At 45.5% G+C, this 18,364-nt stretch overlaps 1 protein-coding gene across 3 annotated transcripts in view; it reads right to left on the reverse strand.

Annotated features, from left to right (window-relative positions):
* Nucleotides 1-18,364, reverse strand: part of ETV6 (ETS variant transcription factor 6) — a 97,506-nt gene that overhangs the window by 73,967 nt on the left and 5,175 nt on the right. For 2 of the 3 annotated variants that reach the window (XM_081331290.1, XM_081331288.1), the window contains exon 1: nt 14,310-14,702. The exons of the other annotated variant lie outside the window; for it this stretch is intronic. In XM_081331290.1, coding sequence (XP_081187416.1) covers nt 14,310-14,342 — 33 coding nt within the window. In that variant the 5' untranslated portion in view covers nt 14,343-14,702. Of the gene's footprint in view, nt 1-14,309; nt 14,703-18,364 lie in introns of those variants that run through there. 3 annotated transcript variants of the gene reach the window in all.

The following is an 18,364-nucleotide window of genomic DNA, read 5'->3' on the forward strand; positions in this document are numbered from 1 at the left end:
TGCCTTTTCCCAAGAATGAGATTTAATCCTGGAAATTTCTCATTTTGAAAATTAAAGCTTTGCTCAACTTAACTTCTCCTTTCTCTATTCTTTTTTTACGTGTTACCCTTGGGCACAAGAAATAAAGTTTTTGCACTAAAAAGCAATTGTTATTTTATATTAACATTACCACAGTATTACACATGGGGAGAATAAAAGATACCAATTTAAAAAAATAAAATTGTTGGGGTTTTGTTTCAGGATGAGGATGCTCATTTCAACTTATAAAGAAAATATTTGGAGTATTTGGAGCATGTTAAAGAGTAAAATAAGAGCCTTCACTCGGCTGCAAAACTTAACTATACAGTTTTTCTTTACAACACGCCAATCTGTTTGTTCTGATAATGCCCCGGTAGCTTCCTGGAAACAAATTTTCCAAAAGAGGAAGCGCAAAGGCTGAAATTTGCCCATTTGCTACCTTAAACCTTGTGGAAGTTTAAAAATACACATTTTATCCCTTCCACTTAAATTCTCCAAATAATGCTATTCTTTCCACCCACTTTTAGGATACGATTATTGAGTTGATGCTCCAAAACTTATAACGGCCTTTCAAGCAAGGGAGGGTCCCTGAATTCAACAATATTGACTTTTGTAAAAATTTCACTGCTTTGAAAAATGGGAGGTTGCCCATTGCCTCTCTAAAGTGAGTCACTGTTCTGGGATTGCTGATTCAGCATTGGGTGCACCCAGTTTAGTCACCCAAATAGAATACGGAGCATGGGTTTGATGGAGATTTTCTCCACATTCTAAAGGCCAGAATATTTCATTTCATTTCATTTCTACACTGCCTTTATTAGTTTTACAAACTCAAAGTAGCAAATATACCTAATTCTCCTTCCTCCTATTTTCCCCACAGCAACAACCAACCTGCAGGGTGGGCTGGGCTGAGACAGAGTGACTGGCCCAAAGTCACCTTGTGGGATTTCATAGCTAAGGCAGGACTTGAACTCAGCTTCTCCTGGTCTCTAGCCTGGTGCCTGAACCACCACATCAAACTGGCTCTGGAATTGTCCTTTTTATTTAGATCTAATTCAGAAAATAAAATTCTTGTAAATATTAGAAGTCTAGGAAACCTGCAATAAAATTTCAAGAGCGGCTCATTCCCAAACCTGCTTTCAATGGTTCCAAATCTGGAAATCTCAAGTGACCACCAGGTGAGATGGGAAACAGGACACGTACTCTGCATTCATTTAGAAAGGCTTCACACTGTAACACAGTAGAAGTTCAGAGGTCCCCAAAGTTGGCAGCTTTAAGACTTTGGACTTCAAGTCCCAGAATTCCTCGGGCAGCGTGGCTGCCTGAGGAATTCTGGAAGCTGAAGTCCAGAAGTCTTAAAGCTGCCAACTTTGGAGAGCCCTGCCGGGCATGGTTAAAAGGTCTGGACAGCCGTGTCAGGTGGAGATGGGTACGATCTCCTCGGAGGACAGGAGATGGTGCAGAAGACCAGCAAATTACAGCACACTCTATTCAAGACACTAAAGATCTGTTCTGATTTAACAGTTATTTCACAACTGGAATATTACACTCTTATGTTAAGACAAGCTGAAGTTTTGGAGGTGGTACTGGCTTGTATATAGAATTATAATCCAAAAATGCTTTCCAAGCCAAGTTAAATTCTGGGTCCAATCAAGTAAATTTTGGACTGAGAGGCACTTCTTTAACTTAATTAGCTGTTCTTTTACAGACAGAATTGTATATGCTTTCCAGTAGAAAGCATGGGGTATGCTTGGAAGAGTCAATGCTAGCACAGTACACTTTGTGGGAATACAGGACTTAGTGATATTTAACTTAAAAACCACATTTTGGAAAACAAAGGTAACTTTTAGAATTTATTTTACTCTAGTATAAATCATTTTCCGAAACTGCTGAGTTTTGAAACATCAATACCAAATATGAAAAAAAAATATTCCAGTCTTATTCAGGAAACGGGTCCTTAATTCAGTGTTAAACATTCACGATTAACTGCATTAACATTATAGTCAAAAATTATTTTAAACTAGATTCCCTTTTCAAAAGAGGCTGCCAAAGGAACTGATGTCTAAATCAAGTTTCCAAACTTGTTTTAAATATCCTAGCAACACCAGGAAGAGTTTCCATCAGATTACAGAGTCAGGTTGGCTGAGATCTCCAATTAGCCACCGGCTAATTTCAGGAATGACCCACCTAGGCATTCCAGAGGAACAAGAGGAAGTGAATAATCTGCCACCCGGGCTGTCACCTCCTTATTGTGTTCACATTTTGCATGCTTTTATCTCCCTCAGGGAGCTGCCATTATAAAAACCTACCTTACAGAGCTAAACAGGTAAAACGGAGCTTTCCAATTTCATATATATACCACCCACACAACTCCAAGTAGCAAGCAACCTTGTGTGGCTGCATCAAACAACCGGTTGGATTCCGAAACAGCAAGCAAGTGTGCCTTAGATAGTGAAACACCTTCCTTGATACGATGCTACCAGCCTGTGAGTAGGATCTTGCCCAATGATAAGGGTTTCCTTTCAAGTAAGGAGAGATCTTCTTCTAAAACAGGGGTCCTCAAACTTTCCCACTTTAAGACTTGTGGACTTCAACCCCCAGAATTCCTCAGCCAGCGTGCCTGGCTGAGGAATTCTGGGAGTTGAAGTCCAAAGTCATAAAAGGGCCAAGTTTGAAGACCCCCGATCCACACCACGAAGTAGCAAATGCCACAGAGTAAAACTCTGCGCTATCCAGGCCTGCTCTTGTCTGGCAAGTGCCGTTATGGCACCACTGAGTCTTGGATATGCCACCAACTCAGTTCCAGGTGAAGAGGCTTTAGGCCACCATGCTCAGAAGCAAACCAGTCTGCAACCAGCTGATTTACAGGGCTCTGGAACGCTATTCAGCCTCTAATTTCCAGCCCTTCGTTTGCCAACACCCAGCTTGTGCACTGTTGAAGTGCTGTTCGGCTCTCTTCAGGCATCTTACTAATAATCCATTCATAGGATCTCTCTGTTTTGCTGAGTTTTACTATCCCCCTAGAAAGTTCTACCGTGATTTCTTTATCCCACAACTGCAGGGTCCACTATTTCCCCATCAACCAAGTGTTGATCCATTGGTTGCGACAAGAATTGACCAACTGGCTTGATGTCCAAGGCTGACACTGTGGCTGAGAGAGTGACATCACAGACATGTATATACCTCTTTGAGTACGTGTTCTTTTAAGTTCTCCAGCTAATTTTCCCTCGTCTAAGAGAGGACGGGGAAGTGGAGGGTCACCTGCATACGCTTTCTCTTCTACCTATTGGACAGAGCATAGTCCAAGGACTGGGGAGCAACCAGAGACCGGCCCTTTCTTGAGATCTACTTCCGACTGCAAGCTGCAATTTCCATCATCCAATGTTGATCATCTCTCAAAGTACAGAGAAAATCGAAGCCTCTCCCTGACCGAATGAAAAGCGTTTATGAGTTACACATTCAAACGTCTTGGGATTATATTGTTAAATTATGTAAGAAATATAATGAAGATGTGAGTCATTAAAAAAAAACAACCATCAATCAGTAAACATTATAAGTAACCTGCACTGCAAAAAGGGGAGGAAATAGACAAAGCTTCTGTTTTCTTGGGGGGGAAAAATCACCATATTTTGAGTTTAAAACCAGCAAATTACCTGGTTTGAATTTAAACTCAGCACCTTTTGATGCAATCTTCAAATTGAGGCCTCGATGTGTGTCTCAAGCGTGTCTGGGAAAATATGGTGTCCAGGCACCTGTACATATTTGATCTGATAAAACCCTTGCGGAAATAAAAATATTCAAGAGAGTGTGAGAAAAAAAACATCCTGTGATTGAAATGCTTGGCTGTAATCCACACTTTAGTGTTACCGGGACGGCCTGATTCAACTTGCGATTTATCAACAATTCAAGCATAGGCTAGATATAGTTATTTTAGTTTTAAAAATTCAAAATCGCTCAGATTACAAGTCTTCCCAAGAACAGGAAGACGGTGTTAAGAGGCTGAATCCGAAAGAAAGAAGCTGTACAATTTTTCATGTAAAATTATAAATGGTTTCGGCTCCATTTTAATTCGTATTTAAACAAAAAAAAATTAGTCCATGGAAATCCTGTATGGAATCATTCTTATGTGAAAGTGCCAGTTGGGGTTCATTTAACAATTCTGGAATGGGAGCACGCAATTAAATCTTTTCCTAAGCAATTCTTCTCCCGCACCCCACAACGCCCTCAATATGTCAGGATTACAAGTCCCAGAATTCCCTTTTATTATGCTGGCAGAGAATTCTGGGATTTGCCGTTCCAACATTATAAGAAGGACATCAAGATGGGGAAAAAAGAGGCATTTTCTCCCCACCTCTAAGACAATCAACTTCCAACCCATATTCGGTATTTTGAGCCATAATGTGGTTTGTCTGGTTTTAGCTTGCCAGGCATGAAGAATCAAGACCACGTGCCAAGTTCCAGTTAAGCTGATTTATTGCTTATGCCTCTAGACAAGCATTTAGTCAACTAAGGCCCAGCACTAAACTGGCATTAGATAAGAGTCAACGGAATTCAAGAGGAGTTGGACTCTTACAGCCTTTGCAGGAACTTCACTCTTCTAGGCTGATTACTTTCTTGACTCCACCCACTGGCCCTGCCTGGCCTTCTGCTACCTCAGTCCAAATGAATGAGCCCAACCGCAGGATTATGAATTGTAAGCTTTGATGTATAGCTTATGTAATATAGAACATCCTTTATGAACTGCTTAACCACCCAGGATTAATTCTGGGCTAATCTACTCTACATGTCACCTCTACGCCTCAGAAAGATAGGAATCTGGATTATAATGTGAATTCCTTTGGATTCTTGAAAATAATGAGAACTTCAAAGGTTCACCCCGGCCCTCCTGCCCAAAATTAGACAAAGGCAACAGCTTTAAACCATTTCCATTTGGACTTCTGCAATCTTAACTCTGCAGATCGGATCAATCGAGCTTCAGATGACTGACTAGCTCAAGACAATTTTTTCCCCCAGAGGAGCCGCCAATTCAGAGAAGTCTTGTTTCCTTTCCGAACAAGTAAACATCAGTTCCAGCATTGAACCATAATAGGAAGTGGAAAAAGAAAATATTCAACAGCTCGGTTCAGGCTGCCATCCTAAATGTTCGGTATTCCTCAATTCGATCCCATCCAGATGGGCTCAATTACCACTTTCATCGTGAGCGTCACCAACTAGGAAAAGCCGGATTTTGGAGCGGTGTAAACTTGAAGAGGGTTACACTATTACATGGCAGGATAGAGGACACTTGACAATTAAAAGGTAGTCATTATCAACAGTCCCAACTTATCTGCACAAAAGAAAATGCAATAAGTAAAATAATCTTGGAGGAAAAAAAGGGTCTGCATTTTAAATTTAGAAAGTGCTAGGTGACTTATGCATTTAATATTTATACTGGGCTTTAGCTAGCAGTACTAAATGTTAATATACAGATGAAAAAATATGATGCAAAGACTTTTTTCAAATGGTACTTACATGCTTCCCAGCAAGATCTTTGCATAATTTCATTGAGCATTTTCACACTGAGAAATTCAGGCCGCTCCCTTCTTGAAATAAGACTTTTTGGTCTCCAGGCATCACACAACAGCATAATCACAACTGACGGCAGTGAGTTTTAGTTTTTATACACCGGCATCTACAGTGATGGGAATGCTGAACACTAAAATTTGCATTTGGGCTGGATGGTGGGTTCAGAAACTTGGCTTTCTTCCTTGCCACTCTCCCCCCCCCCTGCTTTCAATCTTAAGTAGGCCCCAACTGGGAACCGAATAAGCCAAGTATGGTTTAGCATTACACCAGCCACGATCCCAACTGTAAGCAGAAGCAGAAATACAGTTGCGCTGTATAAGAGAAGTGGGCTTCAATTCTCAGAATTCCCGACGCTCCAGAAGCGAGGCGGAACACAAGTAAATATTCCCACTGCTGGCTCTCCAAATGTAAGCCACGATTTGCAGCACTGTTGCCTCCACGGGATGAGAGGGACAACAGAAGCCTCCATGTGAAGAGGAAGACTATTCAACTGAGAAGCCAACAAACCAGCATGTAATCAAAGAATAAAAGCTTTACAGCGCCACCCTTCTCTCCACCTAACTCACAGAAACACATCACGGCATCTTGCCACTACGCAATCGACCTATCCAGGATGGAAGTGGGAAGTCCATTTGAACTGTCTACTTCCCAACAGGCAAGCCAAGGACCCCAGTGCAAAATGCAGATCGGAGAATACAGCATAGTCATCTAAAGCAGGAGTCCCCAATCCCTGGTCTGTGGACCGGTACCGGTCCGCGGCCTGCCAGCAACCGATCCACACAAACAAGCAAAGCCCCAACCGTGGGATGCAGGCAGCACCCAAAACCACGCCCTCTCCAGTCCACGGAAAAACCTCTCTCCACGAAAGCGGTGGTCCCTGGTGCCCAAAAGGTTGGGGGCCGCTGCTCTAAAGGGTCCTGCAATTAAAGGAAATCAGCAAATCTCTCTGAAAACAATGTTAAGGAGGGTAATTAATCAAGTAATTACAGTAGTCCTCCATACCACCACAACTGAGGCCAACATTTTTGTTGCTAAGTGAGACATTTGTTAAGTAGGTGCTAATAAACAATCTGATACCGTAAAAAAATTGACCGTAAAAAAATTGAGCGTGGTGTCTTTCCATCAAGAGGAGCTGCAATTAATTCTCTGAGGCTTCTTTGCCATCACCTGACGGAGGGCCCTGTATTCAGTCTCATGCATGTGCACAGACAAGACACACAATCCTATATTAGGACTTTTGAGAGCAGGATGCCGCTGCAAAGATGTCAGGCATATAAGGCAAATAAACAAATAAGCAACCAAGCAGGATGGAAACAGTCCAAACGCACATTTTATCCAAGGACCAAAATAAGAATTATGATGGCTCCATAACACCACTAGAATGTTTGTCCATACAGATGTGGAAGTGTGGAAGTAATGTTCTTGTTCAAGTGCTTATAGTAATGCTCTATTATTTAGTTAACATACAGTAGCTGCCCAACTCAACTGTTTATTGCAATCATAAACCAACATAGCCACCCACCTCAAACACCAACACTGGATGGCTTACAATAACCAACAGATATTTATATTTGTTTGTTTGCTTATTCTCACCTTTATTTTTTTTAATAAACTCAAGGTGAACACATCTAATGCTCCTTCTTATTATTATCCCCATCACAGCAACCCCCACACATTTTAACACAAATGTATTAAAATTAAAACAAACTTCTTGTGCTTCTTCTGGAGATGGAAAAGAGTGCTGATGCTTGGTGAGGATGAAAGGGAGGGAGGCGGCCAATGACCAAAATGCTGAATGTCCAAGAACGTCCTCAACGTCCTTCTTCCAGCCAAGTCATGCAGAAAAAATTCAGCTGATTCAGCCAGTTCACCTCTAGATCCGACTTCTTCCTGGCAAAGTTTTCTGGAGGAAGCAGTGAATTTCAGTAATGTCGGAGGTTCTGGAGAAGTCCAGAGACCATGACTTGAAAAAGAGATTGCTTCCATACTTCCAGGATCGTCACAGGGACTTGGACACCAAAATTGGTTTCTATGGCCATTTTAGGGGACAGGTCTGTACCCTAGGTAAGTGCCCAATGGCCAGAAATCTCAAGGCTGAGAAGGCCAGTGTTTCTCAAGCTGGACCATTTTAAGACGTGTGGACTTCATCTCCCAGGATTCCCCAAGCAGCCTGAGCTAGACCAAAGCACCAAATGTATGAACTCAGTCTGCATCTACCTTCTAGGGTTTTAACATGAAAAACTTTTTAAATGGGGAGGCGGTAAAAGGCATCAAACTAAGAGCTGCATAGTAGGGTTCTCCTTTGTCCTTCAGCAGGCTCTCCAAATTTAGCAACTTTAAGACTTGTAGACCAACTCCCAGAATTCCTCAACCAGCCATGTTGCTTGGGGAATTCTCCCCGTTGAATACTATAGGTGTTAAAGTTGCCAAGTTTGGAGACCGCTCTCCTATAGCGGTGAAACACTTAAAATGGATAAATGGCACTTATTACACTGAAGCAAAACACGCTTCGCTAGGGAAGCTGCCGCAAAAGAAAAGTTATTCTAATTCAGGACTGAAAATTTCCATTTAATAGAAATACACTGGATTTGTACTGCCACTAGATTAAATTCTTTCCCAGAAAGCTATTAAGTAAAAAAAAAAAATCCAGTAAACCAGTTCACTTCAGCCAAGAAGAGTTTCATCTGTTATATGACAAAATGCAGAATGTTGCTTATTCTTTAGACTGACTTACTTTTTTATTAGCTTCTCGTAACTGAAGGGAACTTCCTGGATTTTAAATGAAGCTTTCAAACTTTAAAACACATTTAATTAAAATCACTATTCCGTTCTGTCATTTATTCCATGTATTGTTATCCTTAGGCCCACTGTTTTATAATTGCTTTTAGAAGAAAAATAGGCTTGATTTGATTAGGCAAAATATACGAATACACAGGTGGGGGAGGGGAAGCTGCTGCATGCACTGTCAGAGCCCCCCCCCCGCCACACACACACACACAACCTTTCGGTCACCAGGGACCCCTTCCGTGGAGAGAGGTTTTTCCCCAGATCGGAGGGGGGGCTGGCTTTGTGTGCTGCCTGAATCCCACGGATGGGGCTTTGCCTGTTTGTGTGGATCGGTTGCTGGCATGCCGTGGCCCGGGGGTTGGGGACCCCTGCGTTGTGTGATGTCACTGCATAAATGGTGTAAGTTAGTTGACATCGTGCTGCATTAAGGTCATCATGCTGTAACTACGAATGCAATTCATAAGATCACAAGACTACTACAGATGGGGATGGAGGAGTTCACATTGTCCTGAGTAAGCCTTAACGTGGTTTGGTTTTGGCTAAACTGTTGTGAATGTAGCTCCCTGTGGTTTATTCAATCAAACATGTTTAATCAGACCAGTAATGTGGCAGTCACCCTTAAGAATCAGATCTCATTTACTAAATAAGAAGTGTGGCATATTCATTTTGATCAATACAACTCAGTAATTATTTAGATAAAATCTGATTACAGGGAAGAAAAACCAGCACATGGGTAACTATATCATAAAACTTACAATCTCGAAGCAAATGTCCATAAATAAAAGTCTACGGAGAAGCCATCCTTCTGACAAGCATTCAGGAGTACAATGTTAATGGAGTCCGAATGCCAAATACAATCTTTATTTTTATTATATTTGCCTCCCGCCCTTATTATTTTTACAGCTAACTCCAGGTGGCAACACACTTCATACTGCTTCCTTGTCCTGTTTTCCCCACAACCACCCTGTGAGGTGGGCTGGGCCAGGAGGGAGGGACTGGCCCGAAATCACCCACCCGGCTTTCATGCCGAAGGTGGGACTAGAATTCACCGTCTCCTAGTTTCTAGCCGGCTGCCTTAACTCCTAGACCAAACTGAGATCTCCTATTTGCTTAACTAGGTTTAAGTTTCAATAGGAAAGTATATTACTGGAATAATGGAAGAAAATCTATTTCCTTTATGCAGAGGTTCTCCTAAACATTTAAAACGGATACAAAAAAGAACAGGACTTCTGCCAGCTCTCCAGGTCAGAATAAGACCACAATGGCCAGGCAAAGCCAAAGGTGCAGAAGATAAGACTTCTACAAGAATCCACAAATTATGGCCAAAACCATCAGGAGAGTGTCCACAATGAGGTGACTGAAGCTACAGGTGAATAACAGGTGCAGCTTGGATCACGCGTTGTGGCCACCATCTTGACTTCTGACCACACCCTGTGGACACCCTGCTTCCGTCCACCTGGTGTTTGGTTCAGGTAGGACCAGGAGGCGTTCCTATCTTCTCCAGCTGGCCAGAAGACCCTCGCTGACTTCTGCTGATCCTGGAAAGCTATTCAGGTACTTGGGTAGAAGCCCAAGTGTGCAAGCTAGAATTGGGAGGCTAAAGGGGGGGAAAAACTGCATGCAGACAAGAGCAAAACACTTCCCTACCACTGATAAGGAAGCTGAACTCAATTCAAAGGCAACGGTGCCTTTTTAGTGACAGCACTCTAGTGGCCTTCTCAAAAATATGAAGTAGGTCAGATCAAGATATAACTTTGGATGAGAGACACTAGTGCAATGTATCTCAACCTTGGCAACTTTAAGACATGGGCACTTCAACTCCCAGAATTCTCCAGCCGGTATGGCTGGCTGAGGAATTCTGGGAGTTGAAGTCCCCATATTTTAAAGTTGCCACGGTTGAGAGATACATTGCACTCGGATATCCCTTGGATAAAGACAAAACAGGAAATTTGAGACTTCGCCTTTTCTCCGCCTCCCTTTTCCCTAGGGGCAGGGAAGTGGGGAATGTAGTAGCAAAAATGAGAAATGAAGACCTTCAGCATAATCCCACTGAATTACAGGAGCTGACAGATCAGATTAACTCCACTGGTTTAGGATAATCCAAGAGTCTGGTCCAGGCAGGCCGACTCCCATTTGCTTTTCAACGGGGTGAATCAACTGGACTTGGGGCCAGAAATGCCAGGAAATTTAAAAGCATCTCACTTGCCACCTTGGCCCGCCTCGGCCCCACCTTCCGGACTATGACGAAGGACCCACCTCCCCTGCCCCCAGAACACGGATTTCACTTATCTCAGAAAAGGCCATCCTAACATTGGTACTGGAGCCGGCAGTGAAGCAGGAAATAAACTTTGTTCATTTCCTCCTTTGTTTGCTTGATAAGCTCCTTTGAGCAACAATTGATTTCACCTCTTTCCCGAGTGATGCCTATTTAATAAAAGAATTCAGTCCTGGCTTTGAGTGGGCGGGTGGGTAGGGAGAGTGCAGGACCAAGTCCGCACCGCAAATGAGCCCACAATTTCCTTTGCTAAGCAAGACAGTTGATAAGTGAGTTTTTTGACACAACTGTGAATCATCGCAAGTCGCTAAATTAATAACAAGGCTAAGTGAATCTGGCTCCCCCTTTGGCTTAGCTTGTCAGAAGGTCGCAAAAGGGGATCACGTGACCCGCCCCCCCCCAGGACGCCGCAACCGTCATAAATGTGAAAAATGGTCATAAGTCGCTTTTTCAATGTCATAAATCTGAATGGCGACCAAATGAATAGTTCTAAGTAGAAAAACTAGATATAGCTGGACACCCAACTTTTCAGGTACCAAATTATACTCGAAATCCCATTTAAAGGCTTGCCTTCTTTTTAAAAAAAAAAACTCCCTCTCCCCACACACAGACTTTCCTTCTTTCCCTAGACTTTTTGAGAAAAGATGGTGATATTGTTTTAAATACTGAAAAGCTTTCCAGAGGCCCGTGTGTAAGGCCCAGGAGAAACCACAAAAAAAAAAAAGATATTATAAAGATCATGCTTCTTTACTGCAAGGGAAGAGGTTGCCAAAGCAAAAGCTACCCGTCTTGTGGAAACTTTGTGGACAGCGAAACCCAGAGTTGCGCAAGGAATATTGCTTGATTAAATGCTGCCAGGATATAGTAAGCAACTTATACATTCACTTTTTACTTCTGAGCAAAGAAGAGCATGCAGCATGGATTTTTAAAATGTATTTACTTTTGCTCTGGAACTCTTTCCACTAAATGTGAGTGATGACATCATTTCCAAAAGACAAAAAGAATTTGGGTACAGCGCAGAAGTTTCTTATTCTGTGAAAAAACAGACTGAGCAAAAGCACGCCGATCCTGACACAAACTAAAGAAGACAACCTATTAATCTGCAAGCTAATGGGGACATACCGCCTTCTAACTACAGAGGACGGGCCCTTTCAACACTGCTGCAATATGGGGAGCAAAACATTAGAAGTCTCTGCTACAGTACTCAGAAAACAGCCTTGCAACTCTCCAACTAGAAAAACCTTGCTTCGATAAGTATTTCCTTTCCTTCAACGGGGCCTGCCCATCGAAAGCAATCCAAAGTAAACAAAACAATGGTTTTAAGCCCCTGAAAGGGAACTGAAGCATTCACTCCTCTCTCTTAAGTTGACTACATATGGGCAGCCCATGATTTATGGAAAGGGGGGGAAAATCCCCAGTCACTACCACTGAGTGACTGTTGTGCAATCCTAACTGTATAAAGAAGGTATTATGTGATAGTTCATAATATAAAGGATTTCTGGTAAAACTTTGTGCTGCAGATCCCAGAACCACACAGGAAAAGAAGGCAGAAACAATTTAAAAGTGGAGCCTTCAACTACACTTAATATTGAATTAAATTCAATTATTGAATTGAAAAATAGCCAGTTTGGTTTGGTAGTGAAGGCATCAGGCTAAAAAGCAGGAAATGGTGAGTTCTAGTCCTGCCTTAGGTGTGAAAAACCAGCTGGGTGACTTTGGGCCAGTTGCTCTCTCTCTCTCAGCCCAGCCCACCTCACAGGGTTGTTGTTTTGAGGAAAATAAGAGGAAGGAGTATTAAGCAAGTTTGCTTTTTATTTATAAAAAAAATAAAGGTGAACTATAAATATATTTTAGCAATCCCATTATCAGAGCTGTTTTTTTTCCACGAACGACAAAAACTAAAATTGTTGGTAACCACCTCTCCTTAACATATTTTTAAGGATAGCAATCTCAAGGTACATGTTAGTATATTTCAGCAAAACAAATTACGGGCATGTCGAAATCAAGTTCTTTGGGCGTGAAACAACACAAGCTATCCTCCAGGGAAATGCAAATTAAAACATAAATCATGGGATTTTTTAAAAAAAATAATAATAATAATGTTCACTGCTTGTAGATGGGCCTCAACGATTAGAGAAGACTAAACGGTAAGACACAAGTCAAAAAAGATTTTCAAATGCAGGCAGTCGCTGGTTTAAAAATTCAGAAATGCCTTTATAGGGGTTCTTCAGTTTGTCTTCCACTACAGTCCTCAACGAAGGTGAAACTCAAATACTTTGGCCACCGAATGAGAAGGACTCACTGGAGAAGAGCCTAATGCTGGGAAAGGTGGAGGGCAAGAGAAGAAGGGGACGACAGAGAAGGAGGTGACTGGATGGAGTCACTGAAGCAGGAGGTGTGGGCTTAAATGGACTCCAGAAGATGGTAGAGGACAGGAAGGCCTGGAGGAATGTTGTCCATAGGGTCGTGATGGGTCGGACATGACTTCGCAGCTAACAACAACAACAACAACAACAGTCCTCAACTAGCTTAATTCAGACACCATTCAATTTTAGTCAAAGGTAATTCTAAACCAACAACCATCAGTTTAGGACAGCGACCGAATAACATTTAACATCCCATAATCAAATAACATTAAGGTCCCTCAATCCTATGGATGTTGGACAGATTTTATGACTGCCTCCATGGCAATAGACTAGATTACTTTAGATCAGGGGGTCTTCAAACTTGGCCCTTTTATGTCCTGTGGACTTCAACTCCCAGAATTCCTCAGCCAGCAAAGCTGGCTGAGGAATTCTGGGAGTTGAAGTCCACAGGACATAAAAGGGCCAAGTTTGAAGACCCCTGCAGTTTAAGATATAGGGTGAATGTATGCATGCAACTATTACTTTTAGGAGGGGGGGTTTCTTTTGCACTTTTCGTGTCCCTTTGCCTCCTCTATGCATGGTGGACCTGTCATGTTTGTTAATCGCCTTTCAATGAAATCGGCGGGATTAAAGCGAGCGAGCGAGCGAGCGAGCGCGGCCTGCCTGCCTGCCTGCCTGCCTGCCTTCCTCCCGGGCAGCCGCGTCGGCGGAGCGGGCCGCCAAAGGCCAGCCTGGATTGGGAGGCGTTCCCGCTTCCCTGGGAAGGGGCGAAGGGAGCCGGCCGGCTGAGGGGGGAAAGCCTGAGGGAGACGCGGCTGGTCCGAAGGGCGCCGCCACCCCCCCCCCCGCGAAGGCGGACCGGCAGGGACCCCCTCGGCCGTCGGGGGGGGAGGAAGGGGGGCTGCGGGGGGGGCTCGGCCCCCGAACGGCGCCCCTCCGAGGGGGACCCCCGCGACCCCCCCCCGCGACCCGGCCCTTCCGCCCGGAGCAACTTCGGAAACTTCTCCAGAGGCTCTCCTGCCCAGCCCGGGGGGGGGGGAGGGGGCTTTCTTTGCCTGCTGGCCCTTCTGCGCAAACACACACACACACAACACACACAACACACGCAGAGGCACGCACTCCCCCCTCCAGGACCCGCAGAGCCAGAACTGGGGGGGGGGGGCTCCGCCGATCCCGCGAAGGCGAGTCCGGGCGAGAGGCGCGTTTCCGCCGAAGACCCCCCCCGCTTGCAGGGGAGGAAGGGGGCGGGGGGGCCCTGGGCGACGGAGCAGCCCCCTCCCTCCCCCCCGGGGGGCTCTTACCTTGATGCAGACCAGGTCGGGACCCTCCGACATCTCTGGGCGGGGGGGGGGCGAGCGGGCTAGGCGGGAAGCGGCTCCGGCTGGCTCCCCCGCAGCGGCTCCTGGGCCGGCCGGCCGAAGAAGGAGAAGAAGGAGAAGAAGGAGATGAAGGAGAAGGAGAGGAGGAGGAAGGCAGGCGGGCGGGGGCTCCCTGGGATCAGCGGCCGGCCGCCCGCGCGCGCCTCATCCCGGCATGGCCCTGCGCCGCCCTCCCCCGCTCTCGGGCCGCTCCTCCCCCGCCCGGGCCCGGCGGCAGGCAGGCAGGCGGGCGGGCGTTGTGGGCGGGCGTTGCGGGCGGCGGCGGGCCCGGAGAGCTGCTGGGCTGGGAAGCGACGCCAGTCCCCGGCTCTGCCCTCTTAAAGGCCCGGCAGGAAGTGGGAGCGGGGCGGAAAAGGGCTCCGGAGGCCGGAAAAGAGAGCGGGGCGGGGGGAGGGGCGGAAGGAAGGAAGGAAGGAAGGCGGGCAGGGAGGGAGGAAGCGGGGGGAGGGGCGCGAGGGGGCTCTGCGGCGGGGGCTGGGCTGCAACCCCCCCCCTCTCCCCGCTTCTGTGTGTGTGTGTGTGTAGCGGGCGAGGGCCTGGCCTGCACGGGGGGGGGCACTTCGAGAAGACCCCGGGGGGGCAGGGGGGAGAAGGTCGCCCCCCTCTGTGGGGGGGCTTCGGGGGTCCGGGCGCCCAGAACGCAAACGGGCGGGGGGGGCATTTGCCGAAAGGAAAGCGAGCGACCCCCCCTTGCTCGGGGCGCTTCGGGGTCCCACCGGGGGGGCCGCGGGCAGGGAAGGAGGGCGCCTCTCGCCCCCCCCCCGGAAAAGCGCCGTCCCGCCCCGGCCTGATAAAGGCCGATGAGCCGGGTGGCTTTTTCTGGAGAGAGGCGCCCCCCCCCGACGGCTCCCGACGCCCCGCGTAGCTTCCTCCTTTCCGTCCAAGGCCGGGATGGGCCCGGGATCCAAAGTCGCCTTCTAGGGGAAATGGGCCCGCCGGATGGATGGATGGATGGATAAGCTTCAGGGTCATTTTTTCCTGTGGGCACAATGGCACACTTTAAACATGAAAGTTGCTTGCTCTCGAAGCGTACGCATACGTCACACACGTCTAAATGTACTCTATACGGCATATGTGTAGCCCTACACCCTTACATATAAATAACATATAAATATCAATCACTGTCCATCTTGAATACCTAAGGCAGGGGTAGGCAACCTCGGTTCTTTTATGACTCGTGGACTTCAACTCCCAGAATTCCTGAGTCAGCTATGCTGACTCAGGAATTCTGGGAGTTGAAGTCCACGAGTCATAAAAGAGCCGAGGTTGCCTACCCCTGACCTAAGGGAAGGAGGCGGCTTTAGAGCATAAAAATGAAAAGAAAGCCGACCTGAGGGGACAATTACCAAAGGGTTACAAAGTCATAGGAGAACCCAATTACTTGTAGTCCTCACCTTACAATGGCTATTGGGATGGGGATTCCCATTGCCGACTAAAACAAGGGGTGCGAGAGGAAGGGAACTCCGAAGACCGGTTGTAACCAACATTCACTTGGTGTCTTCATAACTTTGAACGGTTCCCGAGTGAGTGGTTTTAAGGCGAGGACTGCCTGAAACTAAATTATCAGGATATTTTATTTGTTCTGATACGGGCAGAAAAGTCAGGCCTGTCTGTTGCCCGGGATGAAGGCATTGCGGGGAAAAAAAAGGTCTACAAAAATAAACTCTAGCCAGTCTGGTGGCACCATCTATTTGGAATAAAGAGATCTCTGGATTGTTATCACAACCCACTTTCCTCAGAGTTGACCCCCACCAGCAAACGACTGTTGAATCTTCAAGCCATATCCAGAAAGGCAAAAACTTGGCTCAAATGCCTTAGGAACTTGGAGAAGTTTCTCTCTCTCTCTTTTTTAGAGCATCTGCTAACGCAGAACCACTTGGTGGAGATTTTTGGACCAAGAATTTTGTGATCTGACTTAGTGCTTAGAACTTGCTATGTGTGTGCGTGAGGTGGAGGGCCAGACTCCAGTATTAGTGCCATGATTGACAAGGTCCTCCAACCTCTCCTGAGCAGGTGGGAAATACTTGGTTGAACTTCCAGAAGGAAGATATCCAAGTCCCAAAACATACAGAACTTTAAGAGTAGGACTTAGGTCCAGAAACTAAGGTATTTAAGCAAGCCCAATGGCTTCAAAACCTCTGAAAGTGAGAGGTTGAGGTGGTATTATGGGATGTCAACCTCCTGATGACCTCTTAACCTAAATCTGAAAGCTGCCTTGCCAGAAGTCCCATGTGGCCTTTTACAACGGGGAGGGACGCAGTCGAGTCACAGAGAAACTCTGAGCTTGGCAAAAGTGTACACAAACTCTTCAGCCCCCCCTGGTGCAGCCTTTGGTCCAGCTAGCATGACAGCCATCCCGGTTGTCTCATCGCAACACAAGCTCTGCCTGGGCCACAGCTCCATCTGGCTGCACAGTGGAGGGTTTTGACCATCGAAAGCCACAGAGCCTGCAGGAGCACCAGCGCTTTCTCCATTTCCTAACGCAGGTTGCCCGCTTCTTTCTTCTTCCAACCAGATGAGAGGGAATGGAGTTGAAAAGCATGATCGCCATCAACTCAGAGCTGAGATCTGATGCTGACCTGTCTGGGAATCTGCTCCACGGTACACAGTCCAGGTTAACTCCAGACAGGATTGCATAATCTGTGTACAGCTGTTAAGATAGGCCTTTCTATTTTATAATTTTTTACGTTTACCCATACATTGCTGTACGTGAATACCGTTAAGTTTTTTTTCTCCAATTAGTAGTTTTTTGTATGGGAAGATATTCTTGTTTTCTTTTTTTAAACCATTTTTCAGTTTAGAAATCAGATTAATGATGATGGTTCAGTAAAAGTTGAAAAGACACCAACTGCAGCCACAATAGTTTCTTCATTGCGGAGTGGAAAAATTAGACTAAAACATTAAAAAGGCCAAAGTAATGACAGGAAGTAGAGCAGCCAGTCATAGAACTGCCAATAAAAATATCGCTTGTGGGGAGCTTCTACCTTTTAGCATCCACCATCAACAGGAAAGGAACAAGAGGCCAAGAAATAACCCTGCAGTAGAGCAGCTGTGAAGGTCTTGGAAAACACGCAAATACTGTGGTACCTTGGTACGCATCGTTAATGGGTTCCAGGAGATGCGCTCAGTACCAAAAACTATGAGTACCAAACAAATTTTCCCCATAAAGAGCAATGTAGTGAGTCGCAAGGCAGCTGACACCGACAAGTTCTCCCTTGCACGTTGAATATCAAACGGACAATGAATACCGGGCAAAATTTTCCTGTCAAAATGCATTGAGTACCAAATTGGATTAGTTTCAAAGCAGTTGAGTGCTCTGTATATGTATAGGTCTATACTAGGGGTAGGCAATCTGGTCTGTACCTACAAAGGTGAGAATCCTGCAAGCTCTGCTATTCCCTGTGAGGCTGCGTAGAAGCGACCGTTGGACTTTGAAGCAGGATAGGAAGAATATTCACGCTTTTGAATATTGATCTTGGAGAAGGCTCCTGAGAATACCATGGAGAGTCAAGAAAATAATCCAATGGATCATTGAACAAATCCACCCAGACAGAGCTTTCACTCAAGGTGCAAATGATCAGGCTTGAATTATCTCACATCGAACAATGTGAAATCCCAGCTTTGGACAACGCTCTAATGCTGTGAAAGACGGAAGGAAGAAGAAGAAGAGGACAACCAGAACAAGGTGGATGGAGTAGCAATGGAGGTGCCCTGGGTTAGGGATAGATTGTCATGGAGACAATCTACCTATGTGGTCAATAGGAGTCGAAAGCAACTTGACGGCATATGATCAATCAATCCAATCCATTATGCTTGGCTTCTTATGTTGCTATAAGATGAAAGGAGGAAACTTTGATAATCAAGCACGCGATGCAATTAATTTCTTGTCAAACTCTGCTCTGTGTCATACGTAACATTTGGTGATAGCAAAGTCCATATGTATGATCATAACAATGACCAGGTTTTTTTTAAGTAGA

This window comes from Vipera berus (genome assembly GCF_964194415.1).
Source record: "Vipera berus genome assembly, chromosome: 6".
NCBI classification, from domain to species: Eukaryota; Metazoa; Chordata; class Lepidosauria; order Squamata; family Viperidae; genus Vipera; species Vipera berus.